The following is a 26,153-nucleotide window of genomic DNA, read 5'->3' as shown; positions in this document are numbered from 1 at the left end:
AAAGTCTGGAGATCTAAGTTTTATCCACAGAACCAATTACTACATAAGCCTAAGGGGAAATTTGTGTCCATGGTGAAATTTTATGTATCGCTAACAGGCCAGTGAGGAAGATGCATTTCTGGCAGTGAATAGAGGCTGCCCAAGTCCATTTTCACATACACCTGCTCCAGTGTATCAGTTCTGGCTTTATTAATTTTATTTCAATACAGGTGGCTATGGAATATCATTTATATGTCAAAGAAGGAAAAACAAGAATGCAGAAAGTCTTCTGGCATCTCTGCTACTCTGGACAAGGCTCACCATGACATTGCCAGGTGTGGAATGATTAGGTGCTGTGGGTGGCAGGGGAGGGGGAAGGGGGCAATTTTGGACAAAGTGCAAGTCCATTTTGAGTTTCTCCCTTTCAAATTTGAGAGGTCTGTGATTTGGCTGCATTTGTGAAAGGGTGGGTATTATATCCTGATTTTCCTAGAGGGTTACAGGGTTACCTATTTCCTGTTCAAAGATCTCTGATACCTGGGACATTCTTATGCCTAGTTATTAGAAATTTAGTGGAAAACATGACTGTCTTAGAGTGCATCATACTCTGTGACATTGCACATTATCCTGGAGAAAGATGGCCTGCATTAGTATCTACCACATCAAATGCTACAAAGGGAAAGATTTTAGAGACATCTTTGTGAAGCTGTAGCTGTTTCCATCTTCAAAATAAACGAATGGTTTATAATACCATGTAGTTATTTTTAAAAATTGACAGTGTCTCAGGTATTTATCTTCATCTTTTCTCTCGAGGTCTCTATTGAAGTGACCATTTCAAAACACTTGCATGCTTCTGTTCGATCTTTATTTACACAGCAGAGGTGAAGGCAATGTGCTGTGTATATTGCCAGTTCATTTAGCATTTCTTCTCTCTCCAGATGCCCATTCGGAAACCTTTATGAAGAGCCCTGTCCCCACCCTGATCACCGTCCTCAGAAGTGTGCGATTCATAGTAAAGCAGGACAGAAAATTAAAAGATGGCAATTTAAGATGAGAGAACTCAAACACAATTTTGGAAATCCCATCGTTCATCTGATTATCTGCTTTGTAATTTATCCAGACGGCTTCGCTCTTTTCTCGTTTGTTGCCTGTGAGGTGGATATTGAAGACAGTCACAGAATCAACAGCCGTGTTTCCCAAATTTTAGAGCCGTCAAGAAAAATGTAGCAAAAGAAACAGATTAACATTTTTTTGTTTATGTAATCCTTATTTTTTTAGGATTACAACCATTGATAATCAAGAATTCTTTAGCCATATTTACAAAATGAAAATTTAAAAATTAAAAAAAAACCTATTCCTGGGCTTGCCTGGTACATTTCATATTTGAAATGAGATCTATTCACCTTCCATAGCTCATGAACTTGCCATTGATTACATATAGAAATTTTCACTATGAACATTTTGCAAAACTTTTCTCATATTTACCAAGGAATTTATGATATGCATAGAAAACCATGACACAAAAATGCAGAGATGAGTCCCATTTTTTCACTTTAATAATAATAATTCTAACATACTGATAGCCTTCTATCTAAGTAGCAGATTCGCGCATTTATTTTTGACTGCCACTATCTCAATCTGGAGCTGCACGGTCTGATATTGTAACCATGTGGCTATTTAAATTAAAATTAAGTAAAATTAAAAATTGGTTCCTCAGTCTCAGTAGGCACATTTCAAGTGCTTAACCACCACATATGGCCAGTTGTACTATATCAGATAGTGCAGATGTAGAACATTTCCACCACTGCAGAAAGTTGGATCAGACACTGCTGCAATCTTCAGAGATGCCACAAGAAATAGACTAAACTGGGGAGACGACATGCAGCCTGCCACATTGTTTTAGCATCTGAACAAACGACCACTTTCATGTGCACGAAACCGGTGCTGAGAGCAGGATGTGGACTGAGAAACCTAAGCATGCGAAAACATCCGTCTGTCTCTAACTCTCACTTCTATTTTCTGATGTTTCCATAGGGTGCCTCTGATACTTCAAGAACATATGATGGCTCCTAATATGGTAAAGATAGGGTCAGCTAATCCAGAACAAGCAGAAGAGGAATCTGGGGACCTGGGGAGTGATCCCTAGACCAGCACCTTCACAGACTGAGAGGCTGGGGCATCCTGTGTGTAGGTTCAGAGCAGGGCCTCCTAAGTCCTTCAGAGTCACAGGCTCTCTCAAAAAACGGATAAAAGAAACCGACCCCGTATCCTTTGTAGGGACATGGATGAATCTGGAAACCATTATTCTCAGCAAACTGACACAGGAACAGAAAATCAAACACTGCATGTTCTCACTCATAGATGTGTTGAACAATGAGAACACATGGACACAGGGAGGAGAGCATCACACACTGGGGTCTGTAGGGGGGTGGCTAGGAGAGGGACAGCAGGGGGTGGGGAGAGTGGGGAGAGAGAACATGGGGAGAAAAGTCAGATATAGGTGATGGGGATGGAGGCAGCAAATCATCTTGCCATGTATATACATATGCAACAATCCTGCATGATCTGCACATGTACCCCAGAACCTAAAGTACAATTTAAGAAAAAAGAGAAAAGAAACAGAAACAGAAAGAGACCTGCTTATCACTTAGTTACGCACATCATTTCAGCTGCTCACGAATCCACTTGGAGTCCCTAGGGTGTCTGAGGAGAGTTGAGGGAGGGCCAATATCCTCTGAGGGCAGCACCGCTCCTCAGGAGCCCACAGTGAGGGATGAGCCACGACATCAAGATGAGAGGTTTGCGTGAGCAGACACCTGTGCTGTGCCCACACTCACAGAGGAATGCAGGGTCTTGACTTTTGCTATTTGTTTTTTTGTGGGGGACAGATGGCCCTGCTTCCTTCAACACTCAAGACTCCTTCCTTCGGAACGGCATCCTAAAACGCGTCCCTAGTCCCATTTAGCACGACTGTCTTCTCATCACATGCGCCAAGAAATAAATGTGAAATGACGGATAGATGGTTCACAAGCCAATGCTCAATAATCTTAACGTCTTACCTTCAATGTTATAGTAATACAATTAAAATGTAGCAGCAACTCTCTAAAAGAAGTCCACAGCTTCCAGAATGAAGATGTTGTTCTAAACTTATGCTATTGTACGACCGGTGACAGCAAATAAATTGTTTCTTCTTTTTATTACTTTTTAGCCCGCTGAACCAGTTCTATAATCAATCGTAACTTAAGAGAATTAATACACCCATAAAAAAGAAAAGCATTTTATATCCCTGCTGACTGTTGGTTTATCAAAGATAAAGAAAATAATTCATCTCATATTTTTATTTATAATTTATTTTCAAAATGAATTTTTTCTAGTTTTTTTATACTTCTAAAGGTCGCTCATAAAATTATTTGAATCACAATAAACCTATATAAATTATTTTCATTAATACAACTTATGTGTAGGTTATAATTACCTAAAACACCAAAAGACACTCACTTTTTATAAATAATTTATAACATATTATTCTGCTCAACAGGAATCACGTTTTAAAGAAATGCCACTGTGTTATCTTGTAGGAACCAGTACATAGACAGGCAAACACAAAATCCTTGCAGCCAATCAAATATAAATGAATCCAAAAATCTGAACAAAACTTTGGAAATACATAGTTATATTAAGATTAAAGTATAAAAGTTAGATATACTCGCTATAAATTTTTTCTCATCATATGTACATTTTCACTTAACAAATTCACACTCTAACACATTATCATAGAAAAGATATACAACGTTACTCACCTCTTCCCCAACCCAAAAAATTTTATAGCAAGGTTTCCTAATAAGATACCACCAAGTTCTTCTTGTAGTTTGGAATAATTCTAAGTTCAATAACTGAATACCAGATGACTGTTGAAGAGTCAGAAATGTTTGATAACGATATGCAAATATTTTAAAAGACATACTAGATATAATGCAAATAACCCTTTCAGTGTTTCCATACAGGTAGAAGCATTTAATTTTAATGCACCTTTTTAAGCTATTTAATTTGATTTCTTGAATTTGTAATTTTATTTTTAATATACATTTATTTATTAGTAATTACAAACAATTCCCAATTTGCTTTTGGCCATGACTGCTGGACTTCCTAGTTAAATGTGTCAATTGCTTAATTTAACTGGTATTTGGCCAGAACCTTTTCTTGTCCTTAACCTGACGTGATACTCATGAGTGTGCACAACTGCTTTGCTGTTTGAAGGCAGAGAAGCCCTTTCAGCTGATAAAAATCAACAAAAGCAGTCTTTGATAACAACAATAATTAAATAGCAGAAGCCGGTTAGGGACCAGCATTTATTTATTTATTTATTTTTCAAATTAAATGTAAAAGCCTTCTCCGGTTAAGAGATTGGCAAGTTTTTACAAATAGCATCAGTGAGCCTTTTATAAAGGAACACAACCACATTAGAATGGAGTCATTAGGCAAGACGTTTATTTTGAAGCCAATTAACCTTTTGTCAGAAAAATGTCTGTGCTGTAATGGCTTCGGCGGTGGAGGTCAGCCTCTAACAGGGCACGTGTGACAGGCCTCGCGCCGGCTGACACAGGCGGGGACGGAGAGGAGAGCCAGGACTGGGATCGGCCTGCTTTTGTATTCTACTCTGCATTTCCAGAGCAGACAATCTTGACCTATCCATTTAGGTAATTAAAGCTTCCATTTGGAAGTGTCCTGCAGGAAGGTGAAATCTGGGGGAGATAAATGGCTGTTGCTCTCCGTATCCAGCCGCCAGTTCCATCATTTGACGGACTGCCTGAAACGGGCCGGGCTGCCAGGTTCTCATAAAAATAGAGATGAATTGGGCAGCAGACAATTCTCTAAGGCAAAGCAACTCTGTCATTTTCTTCTTTGCAGGCTATAATTTAATTGTTAGTCAAGGTGGATGGCTGACACACGGGGGCTTTCTCAAAGAGCTTACCCACCATCTTCCATTTGCTGAGAAATGACTCCAGTTTATTTACTTAGCAGCCATGTGTGTTTGGCACTGGGAGATGTCACTTTAGCAAGTGCAGCTGGCTGGCACAGCTGTGCCCTGACTTACCTTCCAGGCGATTTTGTTTCCTTTCGAATCATGCTCAAGGGCAACTGGGAAGTCACCTCTCTCATAGAATTTCCGAAATGCCGTGGGCTTGGTTGGTCTTTCTTTAAATGCCCCTGCAACTGGAGGGCCTCTCACCTTAATGGAAAAATAAACAAACAAACAAACAAATAAATAAATAACAAGAAAAACCATAGAGATGAGGTTTTAAGACATACTAAAAAAAAAAAAATCCACAATAAAAAGACTTTCTGTTTTTAAAGATTTCAGTTTGTATAAATATGGAAGATAAAACCACATTATCTAATAAGGGACAACAGAAATCTGTTAATACAAACACCTGAGGAAGAAAATTCTTTTATAATCACTATTTAAAGTCTACTTTATTTCAAGCTACTTTGAAAAGCATTCCTAGAAAATGTCACTTAAAATATCACTTTATAAGGAAGAGAAGACTGACATTATGTTTAAGAAAAACATTTTAATAGTGGTGTCTTAAGTTTAGAATGTTAAAACTTTTACAATTTCAAATACTTGTAAATTTTAATATTTGTTCTGATATACTTTACGGAATACTGAAGTAATTTAAAACATTTCTTTTCGATATTTCTATATATATGTAAAATGGCAGAACATGTTCTCTTATGAATATTAATAAAACTACTAAAATATGGTATAAAAGTACTAATAAATTGGAGAATGAGGAAGAAGAAAATGTGGCTTACTGTGCGTGTGTATAGCATACATTTGGTAACATAAATTCATAAGAAAGTAGCATTAGAACAGATGAGAAATGAGAAACAATGAGACACTTCCATCTCCAAAACTCAAATTGTCATTACAGAAAAAAGTCTTCCTATAGAGTTATTCACACTGAACACATCTTTTAAATCTGCATTATTTACATTGGACCTAATTCATTACATTACAAAATTGAAAGTAGTAGGTAAACTATTTAAAAAATGAGTGTACTGTTCGGTTCCTTACATATAGTCTAAACACGATTGTTTTTCCCGCTTATTAAATAAGATAAATACTAGTAGTTTCATATATTAAATTAATAAATTCATGATTATTTTGATGATACTATGGACAAAATAGCAAATAACTTAATATTTTAAGGTTTTTTGTTAAGTTGTAATATTTTTGTTAAATACTTCAATTTTAATGAATATTAACATATATCTAAATAGTGCACAATATATAAAATAAATATACTATATATTTTAGATATGAAAAATACATTGTATCTAATACATACATAAAAGGATTATATTTGAAATTAAGTGTAGTGTTAAGAAAGACCTTATTACAATGATTAAATGCTGACGTGGAGTGGAAGAGTGAGGTGACACATTTATTAGCATTTAGAATTTACTCACTACATAGCACATTACTCCCAGTATATGATTATATGAGTAATTGAGGCAGCATTGGGTATTACCAGTAGGAAGGAAGATTTCCTTTTACATATTGAAGATTAGGAATTTGTTCTCATACTAGAATTAATAGCTACCACTTTCAAATTCATTCAATTGTTAAATAACCACAGGTAGATGACAATATTTTGTTCAGCTCTTTGGGCTGGAGGCTATATAAAAAGAAGACCTATAACTACATTACTATCATGGAAATTGTAGAGTAATGGTTCCTGGACTTTTGAAATTCATGGAGAAGTAAATCTTGAATCACATTTTTGGAAATTGGTAAGTGATTGACAAATTTTTATGTTGCCAAAAAGTTATATTTTTTTAGAAAAAATAGATAGTAACATCTACCAACAGGCATCATTTTAACACCCTTAAAAAAGTGATATAATATAATCTAAAGAAAGAAAACTTGACCAAGTTAAATGAGCATAAATGTGTGAAGAAATATTTATAGTAAATCATGTGCAATAGTGCAAGTGTATAGTGCATATATGTATGTGCATGTATGTGTGTATTGTTACCGTAGAATTCTGACTACTGGTCAGCAAAAGCCTCATTTATTTTATTTTGTTTTCTTATTTACCTTTTGTAAGACAATCATAGATCCATATGCAATTGTAAGAAATAACACACAAAGAACACACATAACCTGTATTTGCTTTCCCTAATGGAGTATCTTACAAACTATGGTACTATATCACAACTAGGTTATTGACATTGATACAGACAAGACACAGAACATTTCTGTCACCACACAGCTCCCTCCTTTTGCCCTTATAGCAGCCACACTCTTTCTTCCCCTCAATCTTTGTCTCCTAGAAACAAAAATGCCCTCTTCATTTCTATAATTTTGTTATTTCAAGAATCATACAGCATGTAACCCTTTGGAATCAGCTTTTTTCACTCAAATAAATCTCTGTAGAATCATAACAAGTTGTTGTGTGTACAGATTGAGTATCCCTAATGCAAAAATTCAAGATCTGCAACGCTCCAAAACCTGAAACGTTTTGAGTACTGACAGTGTTCACAGGAAATGCTTCTGAGAGCATTTTGGATTTCAGACTTTCAAATTAGAGATGCTGAATTGGTAAGTATATGTAATGCAAATATTCCAATATCTGAAAAAATAAAAAATCTGAAATACTTTGAATCACAAGCATTTCAGATAAGGGGTACTCAACCTGTATCAATAGTTCATTGCTGTTTAATGCTGAATAGTATTCTGCGGCATGGATATATCAGTTTGTGTAACCATCCACCTCTGAGGTCATATGCATTGTTTCCTGGTTTTGGTTATTAGGAACAAAGTTGCAAAATTTTTTGTAGATGCTCTTTATTGAGTACCTCTCCCCGTCTATTCCCATTTTTCTGAGAGTGTTTCATTATAATTAAATGTTCAATTTTTTCAGTGTTTTTCTGCATCAATCAATATGCTCCTGTCATTTTTCTTCTGTCACTTTTTGATATGGAGTTTTCTATTACAAACGTAATAGCCTTTAAAGTTATAGAGCTACTCAAATAATCTGCTTCCGATTGGATGACTTGCAGTAAGATGTATTTTCTGAGTAATTGGCCGATTTTATTTAAGTTGTCAAACTTAAGTGAAGAATTGCTTGTAGTTTTTCTGTATTATCCTTCTGATGTCTAGAGGGTATGTTATGATATCCATTATCCATTTCTGATATTTCGTAATTTGTGTTTTCTCTTTTTTCTTTGTCAGTCTTACTAGAAGTTGGCCAATTTTATTGATTTCTTCTGCACTTCCAAAACTACATTTTAACTGGATGTAGGATTTAAGTTCATGATTTTTTCCTTTAGCACTTGGAAAATGCTGTACCATTTCCCTCTAGCCTTCATGGCTTCAGATGATAAATCCACTTTCATTCATACTGCTTTATTGCTTTCCCTTATTTAAAAGGTGTCATTTTTTTTTAGAATGCTAAGATTTTTCTCTGCCTTTAATTTTCAGAAGTTTAATTACAATGTGCCTTTGCATGCATTTCTTTGCTTTTTCCCTTGTTTAAAGTTTGCTCAACTTTGTGAACCTGTAAGTTCATGTCTCTTGCCAAATTTAGGAATTTTTCAGGCATTATTTCTTTGAGTACTTTTTTGGCCTGGCTTCTTTCTCCTCTCCTTGTAGACTCCAATGACATTAATGTTAGATCTTTTGTTATGGTACCACAGATCACTGAAACTTTTTATTTTTTTAGCCTATTTTCTCTGTCGCTCAGATTGGGAAACTTCTGCTTTATCTTCAAGTTTGTGAATTCTTCCTTCTGCCTCCGGCATTCTGCTGTTGAACCCAAATATGCTTTTATTTAATTTGAGTTGTATTTTTAGTTATAAAATTTCTATTTAGTTCTTCTTTATATCATCCACTTCTGTTATGAGACTTTCCACTCTCATTGTCTCAAATGTGTCACAAGTATTCATAAAGCATTTTTGTCAGTGACTACTTTAAAACTCTTTCCTAGACATTTCTAACACTTCCATTGTCTCAGTGTTGGCACCTGTTTATTATATTTTTACATTCACTCTGAGATCTTCCTGATTCTTGGTGTCATTACTGATTTTCTTGTGAAACCTGGACATTTGATATATTACATTATGAGACTCTGGATCTTGAAGCTTCTGTTTTAGCTCGCTTATTCTGACATTTTTCTGGCAGAGGTTGGGGGAGGGGGTTTCCTTATTGCTGCCAAGTTGGGGTAGAAGTCTCTTGACTCTACTTGGCTTCTACTGACGCCAGAGGAGGGAATGCTTCATTAATACTGGGTGGAAATGGAGATTCCAGAACCCACTAGGCGTCCATGGATACCCTCCTGGTTGGGAGGGGCAGGAGTGACTCATTACCGCTCCCTGATTGTCCACACTGACATCATGAATGGTGTGGCCTCATTACCCTAGGAAGTGGTGAAATTCTTGACTCCCTAGGCACTCCTCTGACTTAACTCCAATGGAAAGAAGACAATTCTTTCATCACAAAGTGGGGTACAAGTCCAAGACCCTAGTGAGGTCTCCACTGGCATTGCAAATGTTGGGGCCTCTTTACTATTCTAGTGAAGATGAACATCCCAATGCCTCTTCTTAAAAACCTAAGTACAACCATTATTTAGATATTCTGTTTGCATATCATCTGCTAATCATCCTTTTTGAGTTGATGTTTATAAGCCTCCTACTTATCCAGTTGGTCTAAAATTTGTTGAGATCATCCATTTTTGCCCCTTTTGTCTTTGCATTTCTTTTAAAATCAATTTCTCTTTTCTTTTTGTCTCTTATACTGAATATACCCCAATCTTTTTCATTCTCAACTCAAAATTCTTAATGTTCAAACTTTTGAAGAAATTGATACATTTCTAAGAAAGCTCAGAAGGTTTTTTATAAATTGATACAGATAACTTATACTTCTTCCTTTCAATAAATTTTCATGTACCCCTACAGAAATAATTCCATGCCTGTACTTCCATGGAAATCCTTTATTTAGAAGAAGACTTTACAAAATAATCCATGGTAACATGAAATCACTTGACAGTGAGAAATTCTCTTCTTGAGTCTCTCTTATCCTCTGTCTTTATATTTCAGCTATTTACTTATTTTTAAACACCATACTTTTGGGATCTGCTATAGATCCATTCTAAATTAACTCTTGGCATCTCAAAAGCCAGAACTTGTAAAAGCAGCTAGAATGTGCTCAGTTAACTTCTTCAGTGCTTCAGTGGCACTGAGTGACACTGAATTTTATGCAGATGCTTTGTCACTACAGCCAAAATAATATTTTTTCTGTTCCAGATACATATGTGTATCCACCTAAGCTTTATAGAAGGACATACAATTTTTATATTCTATATCTAATTCATTCAAATAATCCTAAAAATCTGTACATAAAAAAAATCAAGTGAAATATAATTAATTCTGGGATGGTAATAAAGATCTTATTATTGGAACTACACAGATGGTTGTTGCTTGTCTAAACAACTATTAAAAGAAGTAAAACTCCTCTGAAAATCCTTAGGTAAGTTCCATATTTGTAGAAGAGAACATATTATAAATTTTATTTCATGTTTTAAGAATTTTACCTCAATTTATTATAAATAATATAAAGCAAGCCAGAGACCATAAATCAAATGAGATTTGTGGGAAAATGCAATTAAGGTTTGCCTGAATGGTAAGGGCAATCTGTAAACCAATTAGGAAGAATGGATGTTACAGCAGAATGCTTTTAATAAAATCCAGTACACTTGGGAACCAAGATATTGAATGCAGTTTGAAATGACTACAGATGACAGAATACTTTCTATGCCTACATTTACGGAATGAGGTGTAATGGATTTAGGACTTAGATCACAGTGTCTGTCATATGGTCATAAAACTAGTAATAATGAGGAAGGAATTTAAGGCTCTTGTAAAGTCTTCATCCTATAGTTTGAAAATTTCCTTTTCACTATTTTTATTCTTTAGCATAAACAGTAGCTTCTTAAAAAGGACTTTATATCAAGCAGGAAATTTGCATTGTGTTATTCTAATTGGACCATTTAGCCAACCCACTAAAACACTGAAACAGTAAGATGCAAGGGTATTGATTTCTTGTTTTCATTAGCTTCAATCTGAAACTCTGATTCATGAAAACACTGTTGTTATAAACCTGGTAGGCAAGACCTGTCCTGTCTTGAGTGCTGTCAGGACTGGACTGTTAGTCTCAGGAATGGTAAATCGGTTGCCATCTGACTAAGAAGTTCTGTAATTCAGTGTGTGCCTTGTTTGCCAACTGTAATTAGTTCAATACATCAGAAATTTCACAGGACCCAAGGTCATCAAATGACCAGAAAATGCTTACAAAATTATTGCAATAAGAAACTTGTATTGTAGCAGAAGATAGGTGCCTCAACAATAGCAAAAAGGAGCTCATAACAGCAAGTAAAATGACTATAATAAGTTATAACAGTATAACAATTTAAGAATTTAACAATATATTATGATCACAATAGTCAGAAAAGAAATGAGCTTATTTTGAAGGATATGTATGGACATTCACTTCATTGCACTTTGGTTTATTGTGCTTTACAGATACTGTGTTTATTTAATAAATTGAAGGTTCGTGGCAACTTTCCATTGTGTAAGCTTATCAGTGCCATTTTCCCATCAGCATGGGCTCACTTCATGTCTCTGTGTCGTGTTTTGATAATCCTTGTAGTATTTCAATTTTTCATCATTATTATATCTGTTATGGTGATCTGTCATCAGTAATCTTCAATGTTACTATTGTAATTTGGGGGGAGTGCCACAAACCACACCCACATAAGGCAACAAATCTAATCGATAAATGTTTGTGTTTTGACTGCTCCACCAAGCAGCCATTCCCCTCTCTCTCTCCCTTTCTCAGGTCTCCCTATTTTCTGAGACAGAACGATATTTAAATGACTCCAATTAATAACCCTATAATGGCTCCTAAGTGTTGAAATGAAAGGAAGAGTCCCACCTCTCTGACTCTGAATCAAAAGCTAGAAATAATTAAGCTCAGTGAAGAAGGCATGTTGGACACAAAGACAGGCTGGGAGACCTCTTGTGCCAAATAGCCAAGTTGGGAATACAAAGAAAAAGTTCTCGAAGGAAATAAAAAGTGCTATCCCAGCGAACACATGAATGATGAGAAAGTGAAACAGGCTTATGGCTAATATGGAAAAGGTTTGAGTGGTCTGGATAGAAAATCAAACCAGCCACAACTGTCCCTTAAGCCAAAACCTAATCCAGAACAAGGCCCTAACTGTCTTCAATTTATAAAGACAGAGAGAAGTGAGGAAGCTTCAGAAGAAAAGTGCACAGCTAGTAGAGGTTGGTTTGTGAGATTTATGGAGAGAAGCCATCTCCCTAAATTAAAGTCAAGGTGAGGCAGCACGTGCTGATGGGAAAGCTGCAGCAAATCATCCAGAAAATCTACTTAAGATACATGATGAAAGTGGCTACAGTAAACAACAGATTTTTAATGTAGAATAGATAGCCTTCTTTTGGAAGAGGATACTGAGCTGTCAAAGCTACAGAGGATAATTCAGTGCTTGGCTTCAAAGTTTCAAAGGACAGGCTGACTCTCTTGTTAGGGGCTAATGCAGCTGGTGACTCTAAGTTGAAGCCAGTGGTCATTGAGCACTTGAAAAGTTCTAGAGCCCTTAAGAATGATGCAATATCTATGCTTCTTGTACTCTGTAAATGAACAACAAAGCTGGGATGACAACACATCTGTATATAGCATGGTTTATTGAATATTTTCAGCCCACTGTTGAGATCTACTGCTCAGAAAATAAGATTTCTTTCAAAATATTTCTCCTCATTGACAATGCTCCTGGTCACCCAAGAGTTCTGATGGAGATGAATGTTGTTTTCACCTGTGCTTACAAAACACTCATTCTGCAGCCCGTGGATCAAGGACTAATTTTGACTTTTAACTCTTTTTATTTAAGAAATACATTTTAGGTCAGGCATGGTGGCTCACACCTGTAATCCCAGCACTTTGGGAGGAGAGTGGATCACCTGAGGTCAGGAGTTCAAAGTCAGTCTGACCAACATAGTGAAATCCTGGCTCTACTACAAATACAAAATTAGCTGGGCTTTGTGGCACATGCCTGTAATCCCAGCTACCTGGGAGGCTGAGGCAGGAGAATCATTTGAACCCATGAGGCAGAGGTTGCAGTGAGCTGAGATTATGCCATCGAACTCCAGCCTGGGCAATAAGAGTAAAACTCCATCTCAAAAAAAGAAAAAAAAAAAGAAATACATTTTGTAAGGCTGTAGCTACCATAGATGGTGATTTCTCTGATGTATCTGGGCAATATAAATTAAAATATTCTGCAAAAGATTCAGGATTTACCATTCTTGATGCCATTAAGAACCTTTCTGATTTATGGGAAGAGGTCCAAATATCAACATTAACAGGAGAGCTGATTCCAATCCTCGAGAATAACTTTGAGAGGCTCAAGACTGCAGTTGAGTAACTGGAGATATAGCAGAAATAGCAGAAAGACTAGAATTAGAAGTGAAGATGTGACCGAATTACTGCAACCTCATATAAAACTTTAATGAGGAGCTACTTCTTATGGATGAGCAAAGAGAATAGTTTCTTGAGGCAGAATCTACTCCTGGTGAAGATGCTGTGGACATTTTCGAAACGGTAAAAAAGGATAATGACAGCAAACATGAACTTCATTAATAAAGCATTGGCACATTTGAGAACACAGACTCCAATTTTGAAAGAAGTTTGTGCATAAAATGGCATTAAACAGCATCACATGCTACAGAGAAATCTTTCATGAAAAGCCAATCAATGCAGCAAATTTCATTATTATTTTATGAAATCATCACAGGCACACCAATTTTCAGCAACTGCCACACTCATCAGTCAGCAGCCATCAACCTTAGAGCCAGACCCTCTACCAGCAAAAAGACTATGATTTCACTGAAGGCTCAGATGGTTGTTAGCATATTTTAGCAATAAGATATTTTTAATTAAGGTAGGTAAATTGTTTTAAAACATAATGCTATTGTATACTTATTAGGCCATAATATATTATAAATATAATGTATATGCACTGGGAAACAAAAAAATTCATGGGACTCTATTGAGATATCTGCTCCATTGCAGTGGTCTGAAACTGAATCTGCGATGTCTCCAAGGTTTGCCTTTATACAGAGTCATGTGCTGCGTAACAGTGTTTCAGTCAACAACAGACCACATATATCACTGTGGTCCCAAAGATTATAATACCATATTTTTACCATACCTTTTCTATTTTTAGATATGTTTAAGATACACAAATGCTTACATCTTCTTACAATTACCTACAGCATTCAATACAGTAACATGCTGTACTGGTTTGTAGCCCAGGAGCACTAGGCTAGACCACATAGCCTAGGTGTGTAGTAGGCAGCACCATCTAAGTCTGTGTGAGTACACGCTATGACGTTCATGCAATGATGAAATCGCCTAACAATGGATGGATTCCCATGTTTAAGCAATATGTGACTGTATTTCTTTTTATTTCTATTTTTTTATTTATGTCCAATGCCCACTCAGATAAATATTTTGGTAAGCATACTATGGAGTCTTTAAAAATAAGGCACTGCAAGCAACAGTGGGTGGTAGAGCAAACTTTAAGTGATTTGGGCCATCTACTTCCAGAAGGTTTTTCAGTCAAGGTCTAACAGAATGGCCTGAGGTCAGGAGAACATAGAGTCAAGGTGAATGGTCTGCATTTCAGTGCAGGGGTCCAAGCACGGGATGGCAAAAGCTGTTGGGAGTCAGCTCACATGAACACCACCCATGGGTACCCTGAGTTAGCAGCAACAAAAGAATGAGAAAAAGACAGATTAAGAATGAAAGTGGGACCAGGGGGCCATTGCTTGTACTGGAGGCAGTGAAGGCCCGGAGCTTAGGTTTTCCACAGTATTTATTGGTTACCATCACTTTGAGCAGTCAGCAGATGGTGGGGTGTAGGTGAGGTGATAGTGGGGAGAGGGTGGCATAATGGTGGAGCAATTTTTGATGAACAGGAACTGGTGTGTCATTCTAAAGACTGCTAGCGGTGGCAGCTCTGTGAGTTTCTTTGGAAAGCAGAAACGTGGTTATTTATAGACTGTGTTCTAGGCGCAGCTGAAGGGAGTGAGTCTCACAAGGAGCCTACAAGTCTGGTTACTTTGTAATGCTACAAAGGGGGTTTTAAGTCCTTGAGCATGTTATGTACCGTAACAGAGTCAAGGTCACTCTGCACTGGAACATGAAGGCTTAGTGAAGTTTGCCTCCCCAGAGGCCTGATGCAGTTTGCTGTGGGTATTGCTTCCAGTACTTGTAATCATTTTATGCAGGCACTCTGTAAGCCCTTCCTCCATTGCTGTTTCCCCCAACAAAAAGCATTAAATGAGGGTGGCATCAAGAATAAGAACAAAACCCCTAATAACGTGTTCATTCCTTTATGAACATATGGGTATCAATTTCCAACAAAACCATACAAAAATAATTTCAGAGACAAGGAAATTGAAGAGGGTAAATAGCCAGCTGGAAATCACTGTGTCAACACACAGTCAAAACGAGGCTTTGACTCCAACCTCTTTGTCTCTATAGGACATGTCCATCAGCCACTGTCCTAGATTGTTACATTTACGCAAAAATCAAAAGAAGAATTATTCAGGGCACCTGACCGATTGGATGAGGAGAGCTAGAGCCAGAGATGGAATTCAGATTTCAAGAGTAGAAAGTTACAAATAGTCTATTTGTTTAAATCATGTAAATAATAAGAAACTGCAGAAAGCTCGCAAGAAAATCTTATTAAATCACTTGTAATCCCACCACCTACTAATTTAGTGCTTTTCCTATCAAACTTTTCAAAACCATAATACTGCAAATATGATATTTTTACATTTTTTTATGTCCTTTCCATTTAGTGTACTTTTTTTTTTTTTTTTTTTTTTGAGACGGAGTTTCGCTCTTTTTATCCAGTTGCTGGAGTGCAATGGCGCAATCTCGGCTCACTGCAACCTCCACCTCCTGGGTTCAGGCAATTCTCCTGCCTCAGCCTCCTAAGTAGCTGGGATTACAGGCGCGCACCACCATGCCCAGCTAATTTTTTTTTTTTTTGTATTTTTAGTAGAGATGGGGTTTCACCATGTCTCAATGTCTTGACCTCGTGATCCACCCGCCTCGGCCTCCCAAAGTGCTGGGATTACAGGCTTGAGCCACCGTGCCCGGGCCTAGTGTACTTTTTAACTTAGTCTAATATGTTTTGATATTGCTATTTCTATCAAAATTTCATATTTAATGGCAAAGCAATAATATTCCACCTACTATTTGCCATTATTTTTGGAATTTATATTATTTCCATTTTTTTGCCTATTGTAATTACATTGTATAAACATTCCAGGCATATGACATGTTTTATATTATTTCCTTCAGACAGTCTCCAATGTGAGATAATAAGGTAAATTTAATGTATATTTTATGATACTTGATAATATTATTTTCTATTTAAAAAAGAGATCCATCTTCCTATTCAATTTAGATTACTACATTTAACAAAGAGGGAGAAGAATTTCATTTTGTATAAATAAAATATGCCTATATATATTGTGAATGCATGTTCATGTCTTTTCCTCATTAATGTTAATTTGTATGAGATCTTTATATTGGAAGATATTAAGTACTGGTTGTATTGACTGAAAATATCTTCTTATCATCTTTGTTTCCCATTTTATTTATTTAGCACTGAAAAGTTTTAAATGTTGTGTAAAAAAGTCTCTGTCTTTTCTTTATTTGCTCTTTTTGCTCCCAGCTTTCCTTTCTCTGGTTCACTCCTCTGTGTGCTGCACAATGACTATTCTAATAGACTAATTAAATCATAGCCCTCATCTGTTTAAAACCCATCAGTGATTTCCCATTGACACTACACAAAGACATTTGCAAGTTGACTGTCAGTCTCTCTAGTCATTCCTGCACAGGCACTTCAAGCATGAGTCACACCAAAATGCTGGCAGTCTCAAACATATCCTGCTCCTCCTCGGTCTCCACGATTTTCCATTAGCCTATAATTCTCCCTTGTGCCCTCACTCATTTCCCTTCTTCCATTTTTCCTGAATAACTGTTAATTACCTTCAAGACTCAGCACAAACCTTTCCTAACAAACCACATCCCTCCCATGAAGTGGGATTAGATCCTTCTTCGCATTAAACTTGCAACATCTGTGGGATAAACAACTTGAGTCGGTACTGAACTACTGGGCCATGTGTATAGTGATTATTAGAGAGGTCTAAACTGTTGATAATGTTTGGGTGTGGCCAAGTGGTAGGTTCAATCTATGGAAATGAGCAACTTTTCCCAAAGGGAGAGTATATAGTGAGAAAAAGGCTGAGACCCTAAGACAGTACCTGGATATTTAACAATAAGTGGATTCCATAGGAGAATGGAAAGAATAGTCAGAATAGTAGCAAGAAAATGGAAAAGAATGATACCATAAAATGCAATAAGTGAGAGAGATAAATTTTGGGGCTTTGTTTTTTTAATAATAAAGGGAGATCATCAAGAGGAGGACTGAAAGTATCCATCTGAAAATCTAAAAGCAGTAGTGACATGATGAGGTGGAAGCCAGACTGCAGTGCACTAAAAAAATGAATGAGGAATATGAAGTAGAAGCTTGATTCTATAGGAGCCATTCTACCCTATGGGATGGCAAAATCTGAGGTGTTAGCAAGGTGTGATTGCTGAAGTAGGGCACAACCAATGGTAATTGGAAATAGGAAAAGAGAAGAACGTTAATGGACTATTACAAATTATATAACCACTTACGGTACTGAAATGGATTTTAGAATAGAAGCTATACATATAACCAATACACTTACATCGAATGGCCAGAAAAACCTGTGAACTGCAGAATAAGTTTTTCAATGTTAGGAACTCATAAATCCAAATTTGGGTATCTACAGAGTTAAGAAATTAGTTCTAAATTAGACTTTTACCTGTATCCCTTATTCCTTAAAAATATATTGAATACCTAATTTTCACAAGTTACTAGGCTTATTATGAGTGGCGAAAAAAAATACAACTCAGATACATCAGCTCCAAGATATACATTATTTAGAAGAGATAAAAATACCACCCACAATGTGCACTTAAAATAAGAATATGATAAGTGTCACAAAAAAAAAGTATAGAATTCTGCAAACTCAGAAGATAAACCTCTTCAGTCTGAAGGCATTGTTCCTTAGAAAATGTATTCATCCTTTATAGAGTACCTACATGTTTCAGTGGATCCATCCAAAATGTATTATAATTTCCTATGAACCTGAATTCTGTACAATTTTAATTAGAAATAACTATCAGCAAATTATATTTGCTACTCACTATGTTTGTCCATTTAGAACTTTTGTAGTTAACAGTTAAAACAGAATTAATTTGTCTGAATCTTCTGTACATTTTATAAATTTAATTATCTATTAATAATTACTACAATCTTATAACCAAAAATTCACAATTGATAAGATCAATACACTTTTCTATGTGAAATCTCTTGCAATAAAATTTGCACTTCCTATTTTAAAATTCATGTGTCCAAATGAAAAAAATCTGGTTGAAAATCCTTCTATTATACTTAAATGAAATAACCTAAATTAGTCTAAAATATTTACAGAGACTAGTTTAAATATAATTAACATAAACAAAAATTAAATCAATATTGTGTATATTATAATATATTACATTTAAATTACCATTGTCTTTTGATGATCACAGAAAAACAAATAACTTATAATGCAGGTTTTTCTAATAGGTACTGTGAGAAAGAGTCAATGCTCTCAGTATAAAGTAGTAACATGTAGAAAGTTAGCTAGGCGTGGTGGCTGACGTCTGTAATCCCAGCATTCTGGGAGGCCCAGGTGGGCAGATCACCCGAGGTCAGGAGGTTGAGACCAGCTTGGCCAATGTGGCAAAACCCCATCTCTATTAAAAATAGAAAATTAGCTGGGCGTGTTGGCACACACATGTAATCCCAGCTACTTGAGAAGCTGAGGCAGGAGAATTGCTTGAACCTGGGAAGTGGAGGTTGCAGTGAGGTGAGATTAAAAAAAAAGAAGAAGAAAAGAAAATGTGACAAATATTTCAGTTAAAACATTTAGCACAATTTGGTAGTACAGCTGGTTTTTCTGCATGACCATAAATTGTAAGCTGCCTTAATTCCAGAAGGATTTAAGGAGGCTCACGGACACATACAGTTCAGAAGATGGCTAAGTACGCAGGAAGGAACTGACAGGTGTGAGGAGGTGATTGGACCCTTGCAGCATCAGCCTCCTATAAAATGTTCCTGTCTGACTTCTATGATTCCTTCTACACCTTTGTCATTTAGTATGTGTTTATGAATTCAACAAATATTGAGGACACACAATATTATCAGAGCATTCACACATTTTAGAACTAAGAGGAACCACAAAGAACACATAAATCCTTGTTTTCCTCCTGAACCGAAATCCAAAGGGGCGTTGGAAACATATTTCAGTTGATATTTCAAAGCATATTTTCCTCAGCTCTATTACTTCATAGCTGTCTCCTTTTCACAGATACCAGATTCGTTCAGGCCCATCTGATTTTAAAAATGTTTCTGTAACAACTATATGACATAAGGAAGTCCCAAAGATTGCTAAGTAAATTGTGAGTATGTCATTCAAAATGTATAGATAAACTGCAGCACATTTGGAAGCAATATTTCATTTCAAAATGTCTCTATAGTCTAAAATCGTCCTGAAAGCAATGGTTAAAAAAATTTGTTTTAAATTATTTTTGTTTAATATAATAGGCAGAAGTGATCTTTAAAATTCTCCACTGTAGGAGGAAAAGAAAAGGTTTATGGCCTTTCTTAACAAAATGAGATGCAACAATCAAACAATTAAAACAATTCTTGACAGTTAAAGGCTAAAAAAAGTTTACGTAAAAGCTGCCCTCTTCTCACAGTTAAATATAGAAAAAGGCCACATATTTAAGTGCGCAAATGTGGTTCTTGCTATCAACTTGTCTCCGAGAGTCATCAGAGACTTCAATTTAGACTCTGCTATTTAGCATCTGTCTTGTAGAACTGATAAAATGCCTGAATGACTGAGACAGCTTAGCTAATACACTGTCACACCTAACTCTAAGGCCAAAGGAATGAGCAAGCTAAATGTGAAAGGAGAATATCAGTGGGCAAGAGTGTAAAATATATTCTACTCTCTTAGCATCTTTAATGTTGAAAGATGGTAAACAGTTTATATCTAAACATATATCTTCTGTGTCTTGCAACAGAGTTATTTCTTACTGAATAATTGGAGTAAATAATGTTATTTTTGTATATATTAAGAGACTATTACCATTCACATCTTACATATCATAAATATTTTAATAGAAAATTTTAAAATCCTTGTGTCTAATGATGCAAACTGAAATTCTCCAGCAAAAACTAACTCTTTAATAGAAAACAATTCTTAGAACAGTCTACAATAAAAGATATTTATATTGGTAAAAACAAACAAAAAAAATGTTCTACTTTCACATCATCCTACCGGCTCCCTCTAAAATAAAATACTTTGAAAGTTAATACAATTTGCAGAGCTATTAAATACTCTGATTGTGATTTAGAAACTCTAATAATAAAGAAAGTAAGAAATGTATGAAATATATATCACACATATAAAGCACACTTACTATAATTTAACTGGAAGATAATTAATAAGAAACACTAGATTGCTGAGGGGTGTCCCAAGATGGCTGAATAGGAGGCAGCTCCAGAAAGCTGCTCCCAGGGAGAGAGACACAGAAGCCGAGTGGTCTCCACAATTCCAAACGAAGTACCAGGTTCATTTTGCGGGTCTGGTTGGACAGTGGGTATAAACAAAATAGGGCAAGTTGAGGCAAGGTGGGGCACTGCCCCACCCAGGAGGTCCATGCAGTCAACCGGAAGACTGGGGGAATCTCCCTCTCTGGGACTTCCGTTCGGATACAGCTCCACCCAAGCCCTCTACAACCACGGAACAGGAGATCTTCACCAGGCTGAAAAGCCTCAGTGAGCTGCCTGAACAGGGCAGAACAGCAACTTTGGCTGGTGCCGGGGCTGTCAGCATAGATCTAAGCAGAAGCACTGGCTGACACTGAGAAAGCCAAAAAGCCAGCTGGATGGAGCTACCTGCCCCCCAGAAAGAAGGGGAACTGAAAACAGGGAAACAGGCCATACGGCAGGATGGGTCTCCCCTGCACAAAGCCTAGGAGGCTAAAAAACTCTCACTCCAGAGTTTCACACCCAGAACATCAGTTAGAGAGTGAGTAGGAACAATCAAGCTCCATGGGGGGAAGGCAGCCACCATTGCAGAAGCCGGCCTAACTTTCCTGAGTAAATAAAAGACGCAGAGGCTCCACTGAATTCGTGGCAGTCAAGCAGCACCTCTACAGGCAGATATAGAAAAGGCTGCCTCCCCAAGCAGCTACCTGAGATCAAAGCTAGATAAATCCAAGATGGGAAAACCCAGCACAAGAATAATGAAACCAACAAAAAACAGAACAGCTCTCCCCCACCAGGAGATCACAACTCCTCACCAGCAAGGGAACAAAGCTGGATGGAGAATGAATTTGATGAATTGACAGAAACAGGCTTCAGAAAGTGGGTAATAACAAAATTCTCTGCATTAAAGGAACATGTTCTAACCCAATGCGTAGAAACTAAAAACCTTGAAGAAAGGTTAGACGAGATGCTAACTAGAATAACCAGCTTAGAGAAGAATATAAACAACTTGACAGAACTGAAAAAAAGAGCACAAGAACTTCATGAAGCATACACAAGTTTCAGTAGCCAAATTGATTAAGCAGAAGAAAGAATATCAGAGATTGAAGATCAATTCAATGAAATAATATGAGAAGGCAAGAAAAGAGAACAAAGAGTGAAAAGAAATAAACAAAGCCTCCAAGAAATATGGGATTATGTGAAAAGACCTAATCTATGTTTGATAGGTGTACCTGAATGTGACGGAGAGAATGAATCCAAGCTGGAAAACACGCTTCAGGATATTATCCAGGGGGACTTCCCCAACTTAGCAAGTCAGGCCAAAATTCAAATACAGGAAATACAGAGAACACCACAATGATACTCCTCTAGAAGAGCAACCCCAAGGCACATCCTTGTCAGGTTCACCAGGGTTGAAATGAAGGAAAAAATACTAAGGGCAGCCAGAGAAAAAAGTCAGGTCAGCCACAAAAGGAAGGAAATCAGACTCACAGCAGAACTCTCAGCAGAAACCTTACAAGCCAGAAGAGAGTGGGAGCCAATATTCAATATCCTTAAAGAAAAGAACTTTCAACCCAGAATTTCATATCCAGCCAAACCTAGCTTCATAACTGAAGGGAAAGTAAAATCCTTTATGGACAAGCAATTGCTGAGAGATTTCATCATTACCAGACCTGCCCTACAAGAGCTTCTGAAGGAAGTACTAAACACAGAAAGGAAAAACCAGTACCAGCCACTGCAAAAAAGAACCAAATGGTAAAGAACAAGGGCGCAATGAAGAAATTACACCAACCAAATGGCTAAACAACACACCAGTAACCAAATGGCAGGATCAAATTCACACATAACAATACTAACATTAAATGTAAATGGACTAAATGCCCCAATCAAAAGACACAGACTGACAAATTGGATAAAAAGCCAAGAATCATCGGTGTGCTCTATTCAGGAGACCCATCTCACGTGCAGGGACACACATAGGCTAAAAATAAAGGGATGGAAGAAGATTTACCAAGCAAAGGGAGAGCAAAAAAAAGGAGGGTGGCAATCCTAGTCTCTGATAAAATGGACTTTAAACAAACAATAATCAAAAGAGACAAGGAAGGGCACTACATAATGGTAAAAGGATCAATACAAGAAGAGCTAACTATTCTAAATATATATGCACCCAATACAGGAGCACCCAAATATATAAAGCAAGTCCTTAACATCCTACAAAGAGACTTAGACTCCCACACAATAATAGTGGGAGACTTTAACACTCCACTGTCAATATTAGACAGATCAACAAGACAGAAAATCAACAAGGATACCCAGGACTTGAATGCAGATCTGGACCAAGCGGACTTAATAGACATTTACAGAACTCTCAATCCCAAATCCACAGAATGCACATTGTTCTCAGCACCACATCGCACTTACTTTAAAATTGACCACATAATTGGAAGTAAATCACTCCTCAGCAAATACAAAAGAACAGAAATCAGAACCAAGAGTCTCTCAGACTGTAGTGCAATCAAATTAGAACTCAGGATTAAGAAACTAACTCAAAACTGCAAAGCTTCATGCAAACTGAACAACTGGCTTCTAAATGTTGACTAGATAAACAATGAAATGAATGCAGAAATAAAGATATTCTCTGAAACCAACAAGAATGAAGATACAACATACCTGAATCTCTGGGACACATTTAAAGCAGTGTCTAGGGGAAATTCATAGCAATAAATGCCCACATGGAAAGCAAGGAAAGATCTAAAATTGACACCTTATCATCAAAATTGAAAGAGGTAGAGGAGCAAGATAAAAAAAAAAACTCAAAAGCTAGCAGAAGACAAGAAATAACTAAGATTAGAGCAGAACTGAAGGAGATAGAGACACACACACAAAAACCTTCAAAAAATCAACAACTCCAGGAGTTGGTTTTTTGAAAAGATCAACAAAATAGATAGATCACTAGCCAGATTAAAAAAAAAGAAAAGATAGAAAAATCAAATAGATGCAATAAAAAACAATAAAGGGGATATCACCACTGATTCAACAGAAATACAAACTACCATCAGAGATTACTACAAACAACTCTATGGACACAAACCAGTAAATCTAGAAGAAATTGATAAATTCCTGGACACTTGTACTCTCCCAAGACTAAACCAGGAAGACGATGAAACCCTTAATAGACCAAAAACAAGGGCTGAAGTTGCGGCAGCAATTAATAGCCTATCAACCAAAAAAAGTCCAGGTCCAGATGGGTTTACAGCTGAATTCCACAAGAAATATAAAAAGGAGCTGGTTCCATTCCTTCTGAAACTATTTCAAACAATACAAAAAAAGGGAATCCTCCCAAAATCATTTTATGAGACCAACATCATCCTGATACCAAAACCAGGCAGAGACTCAACAAAGAAAGAAAACTTCAGGCCAATATCCACGATGAACATAGATGCAAAAATCTTCAATAAAATACTGACAAACCAAATGCAACAGCACATCAAAAAGCTTATTTATCACAATCAAGTAGGCTTCATCCCTGAGATGCAAGGTTGGTTCAACATAGGCAAGTCTATAAATGTAATCCACCACATAAACAAAACCAAACACACGAACCAAATGATTATCTCAATAGATGCAGAGAAGGCCTTCAACAAAATTCAACAGCTGTTTATGCTAAAAACCCTCAATAAACTAGGTATCAATGGAATGTATCACAAATAATAAAAGCTATTTGTGACAAACCCACAGCCAATATCATACTGAATAGGCAAAAGCTGGAAGCATTCCTTTTGAAATCTGGCACTAGACAAGGATGCCCTCTCTCACCACTTCTATTCAATGTAGTACTGGAAGTTCTACCCAGAGCAATCAGGCAAGAAAAAGACATAAAGGGTATTCAGTTAGGAAAAGAGAAAGCCAAATTGTCTCTATTTGCAGATAACATGATTGTATATTCAGAAGACCCCCAACGTCTCAGCTCAAAATCTCCTGAAACTGATAAGCAACTTCAGCAAAGTCTCAGGATACAAAATCAATGTGCAGAAATCACAAGCATTCCTATACACCAGTAACAGACTACCAGAGAGCCAAATCAAAAATGAACTCCCATTCACAATTCCTACAAAGAGAATAAAATACATAGGCATACAACTAACAAAGGATGTAAAGGACCTCTTCAAGGGGAACCATGAACCACTGCTCAAGGGAAATAAGAAAGGACAGAAACAGATGGAAAAACATTATATGCTCATGGTTGGGAAGAATCAATATCGTGAAAATGGCCACACTGCCCAAAGTAATTTATAGACACAATGCTATCCCAATTAAGCTACCAATGACCTTCTTCACAGATCTGGAAAAAACCACTTCAAATTTCATATGTAACCAAAACACATACATAGCCAAGACAATCCTAAGCAAAAAGAACAAAGCTGGAGGCATCATGCTACCTGATTTCAAACTATACTACAAGACTACAGTAATCAAAAGAGCATGGTACTGGTACCAAAACAGATATAGACCAATGGAACAGAACAGAGGCCTCGGAGGCAACACCACACATCTACAACTATCTGATCTTTGACAAACCTCATAAAAACATGCAATGGGGAAAATATTCCCTGTTTAATAAATGGTGTTGGGAAATCTGGATAGCACTGTGCAGAAAGCAGAAACTGGACCCCTTCCTGACACCTTACACTAAAATTAACTCCAGATGGATTAAAGACTTAAACACAAGACCTAACACCATAAAAACCCTAGAAGAAAACCTAGGCAAAACCATTCAGGACATAGGCATAGGCAAGGATTTCATGGCTAAAACACCAGAAGCAATGGCAACAAAAGCCAAAATAGACAAATGGGATCTAATTAAACTGCAGAGCTTCTGTACAGCAAAGGAAACAACCATTAGAGTGAATCAGCAACCAACAGAATGGGAAACAAATTGTGCAATCTACCCATCTGACAAAGGGCTAATATCTAGAATCTACAAAGAACTAAAACAGATTTACAAGAAAAAAACAAACGCATTCAAAAGTGGGTGAAGGATATGAACAGACACTTTTCAAAAGAAGACATCTATGAGGCCAACAATTATATGAGAAAATGCTCATCATCACTGGTCATTAGAGAAATGCAAATCAAAGCTACATTGAGATACCATCTCATGCCAGTTAGAATGGTAATCACTAAAAAATCTGGAGACAACAGATGCTGGAGAGGATGTGGAGAAATAGGAACACTTTTACACTGTTGGTGGGAGTGTAAATTAGTTCAACCATTGTGGAAGACAGTGTGGTGATTCCTCAAGGATCAAGAAATAGAAATACCATTTGACCCAGCAATCCCCTTACTAGGTATATACCCAAAGAATTATTAATTTTTCTATTA

The 26,153-nt window shown here is 36.7% G+C and overlaps 1 protein-coding gene across 4 annotated transcripts in view; it reads right to left on the bottom strand.

The window, feature by feature from the left end:
* Window positions 1-26,153, bottom strand: part of PACRG (parkin coregulated) — a 592,113-nt gene that overhangs the window by 489,756 nt on the left and 76,204 nt on the right. For all 4 annotated transcript variants that reach the window (XM_054254971.2, XM_054254972.2, XM_054254973.2 and 1 more), the window contains exon 2: window positions 5,075-5,209. In XM_054254971.2, the coding sequence (XP_054110946.1) occupies window positions 5,075-5,209 (135 nt within the window). The remainder of the gene's footprint in view (window positions 1-5,074; window positions 5,210-26,153) is intronic.

The sequence above is a fragment of the Callithrix jacchus genome, chromosome 4 (assembly GCF_049354715.1).
Source record: "Callithrix jacchus isolate 240 chromosome 4, calJac240_pri, whole genome shotgun sequence".
Lineage (NCBI taxonomy): Eukaryota > Metazoa > Chordata > Mammalia > Primates > Cebidae > Callithrix > Callithrix jacchus.
The sequence above is the reverse complement of the archived record's forward strand: the minus strand, read 5'-3'. Positions and strand labels throughout refer to the sequence as shown.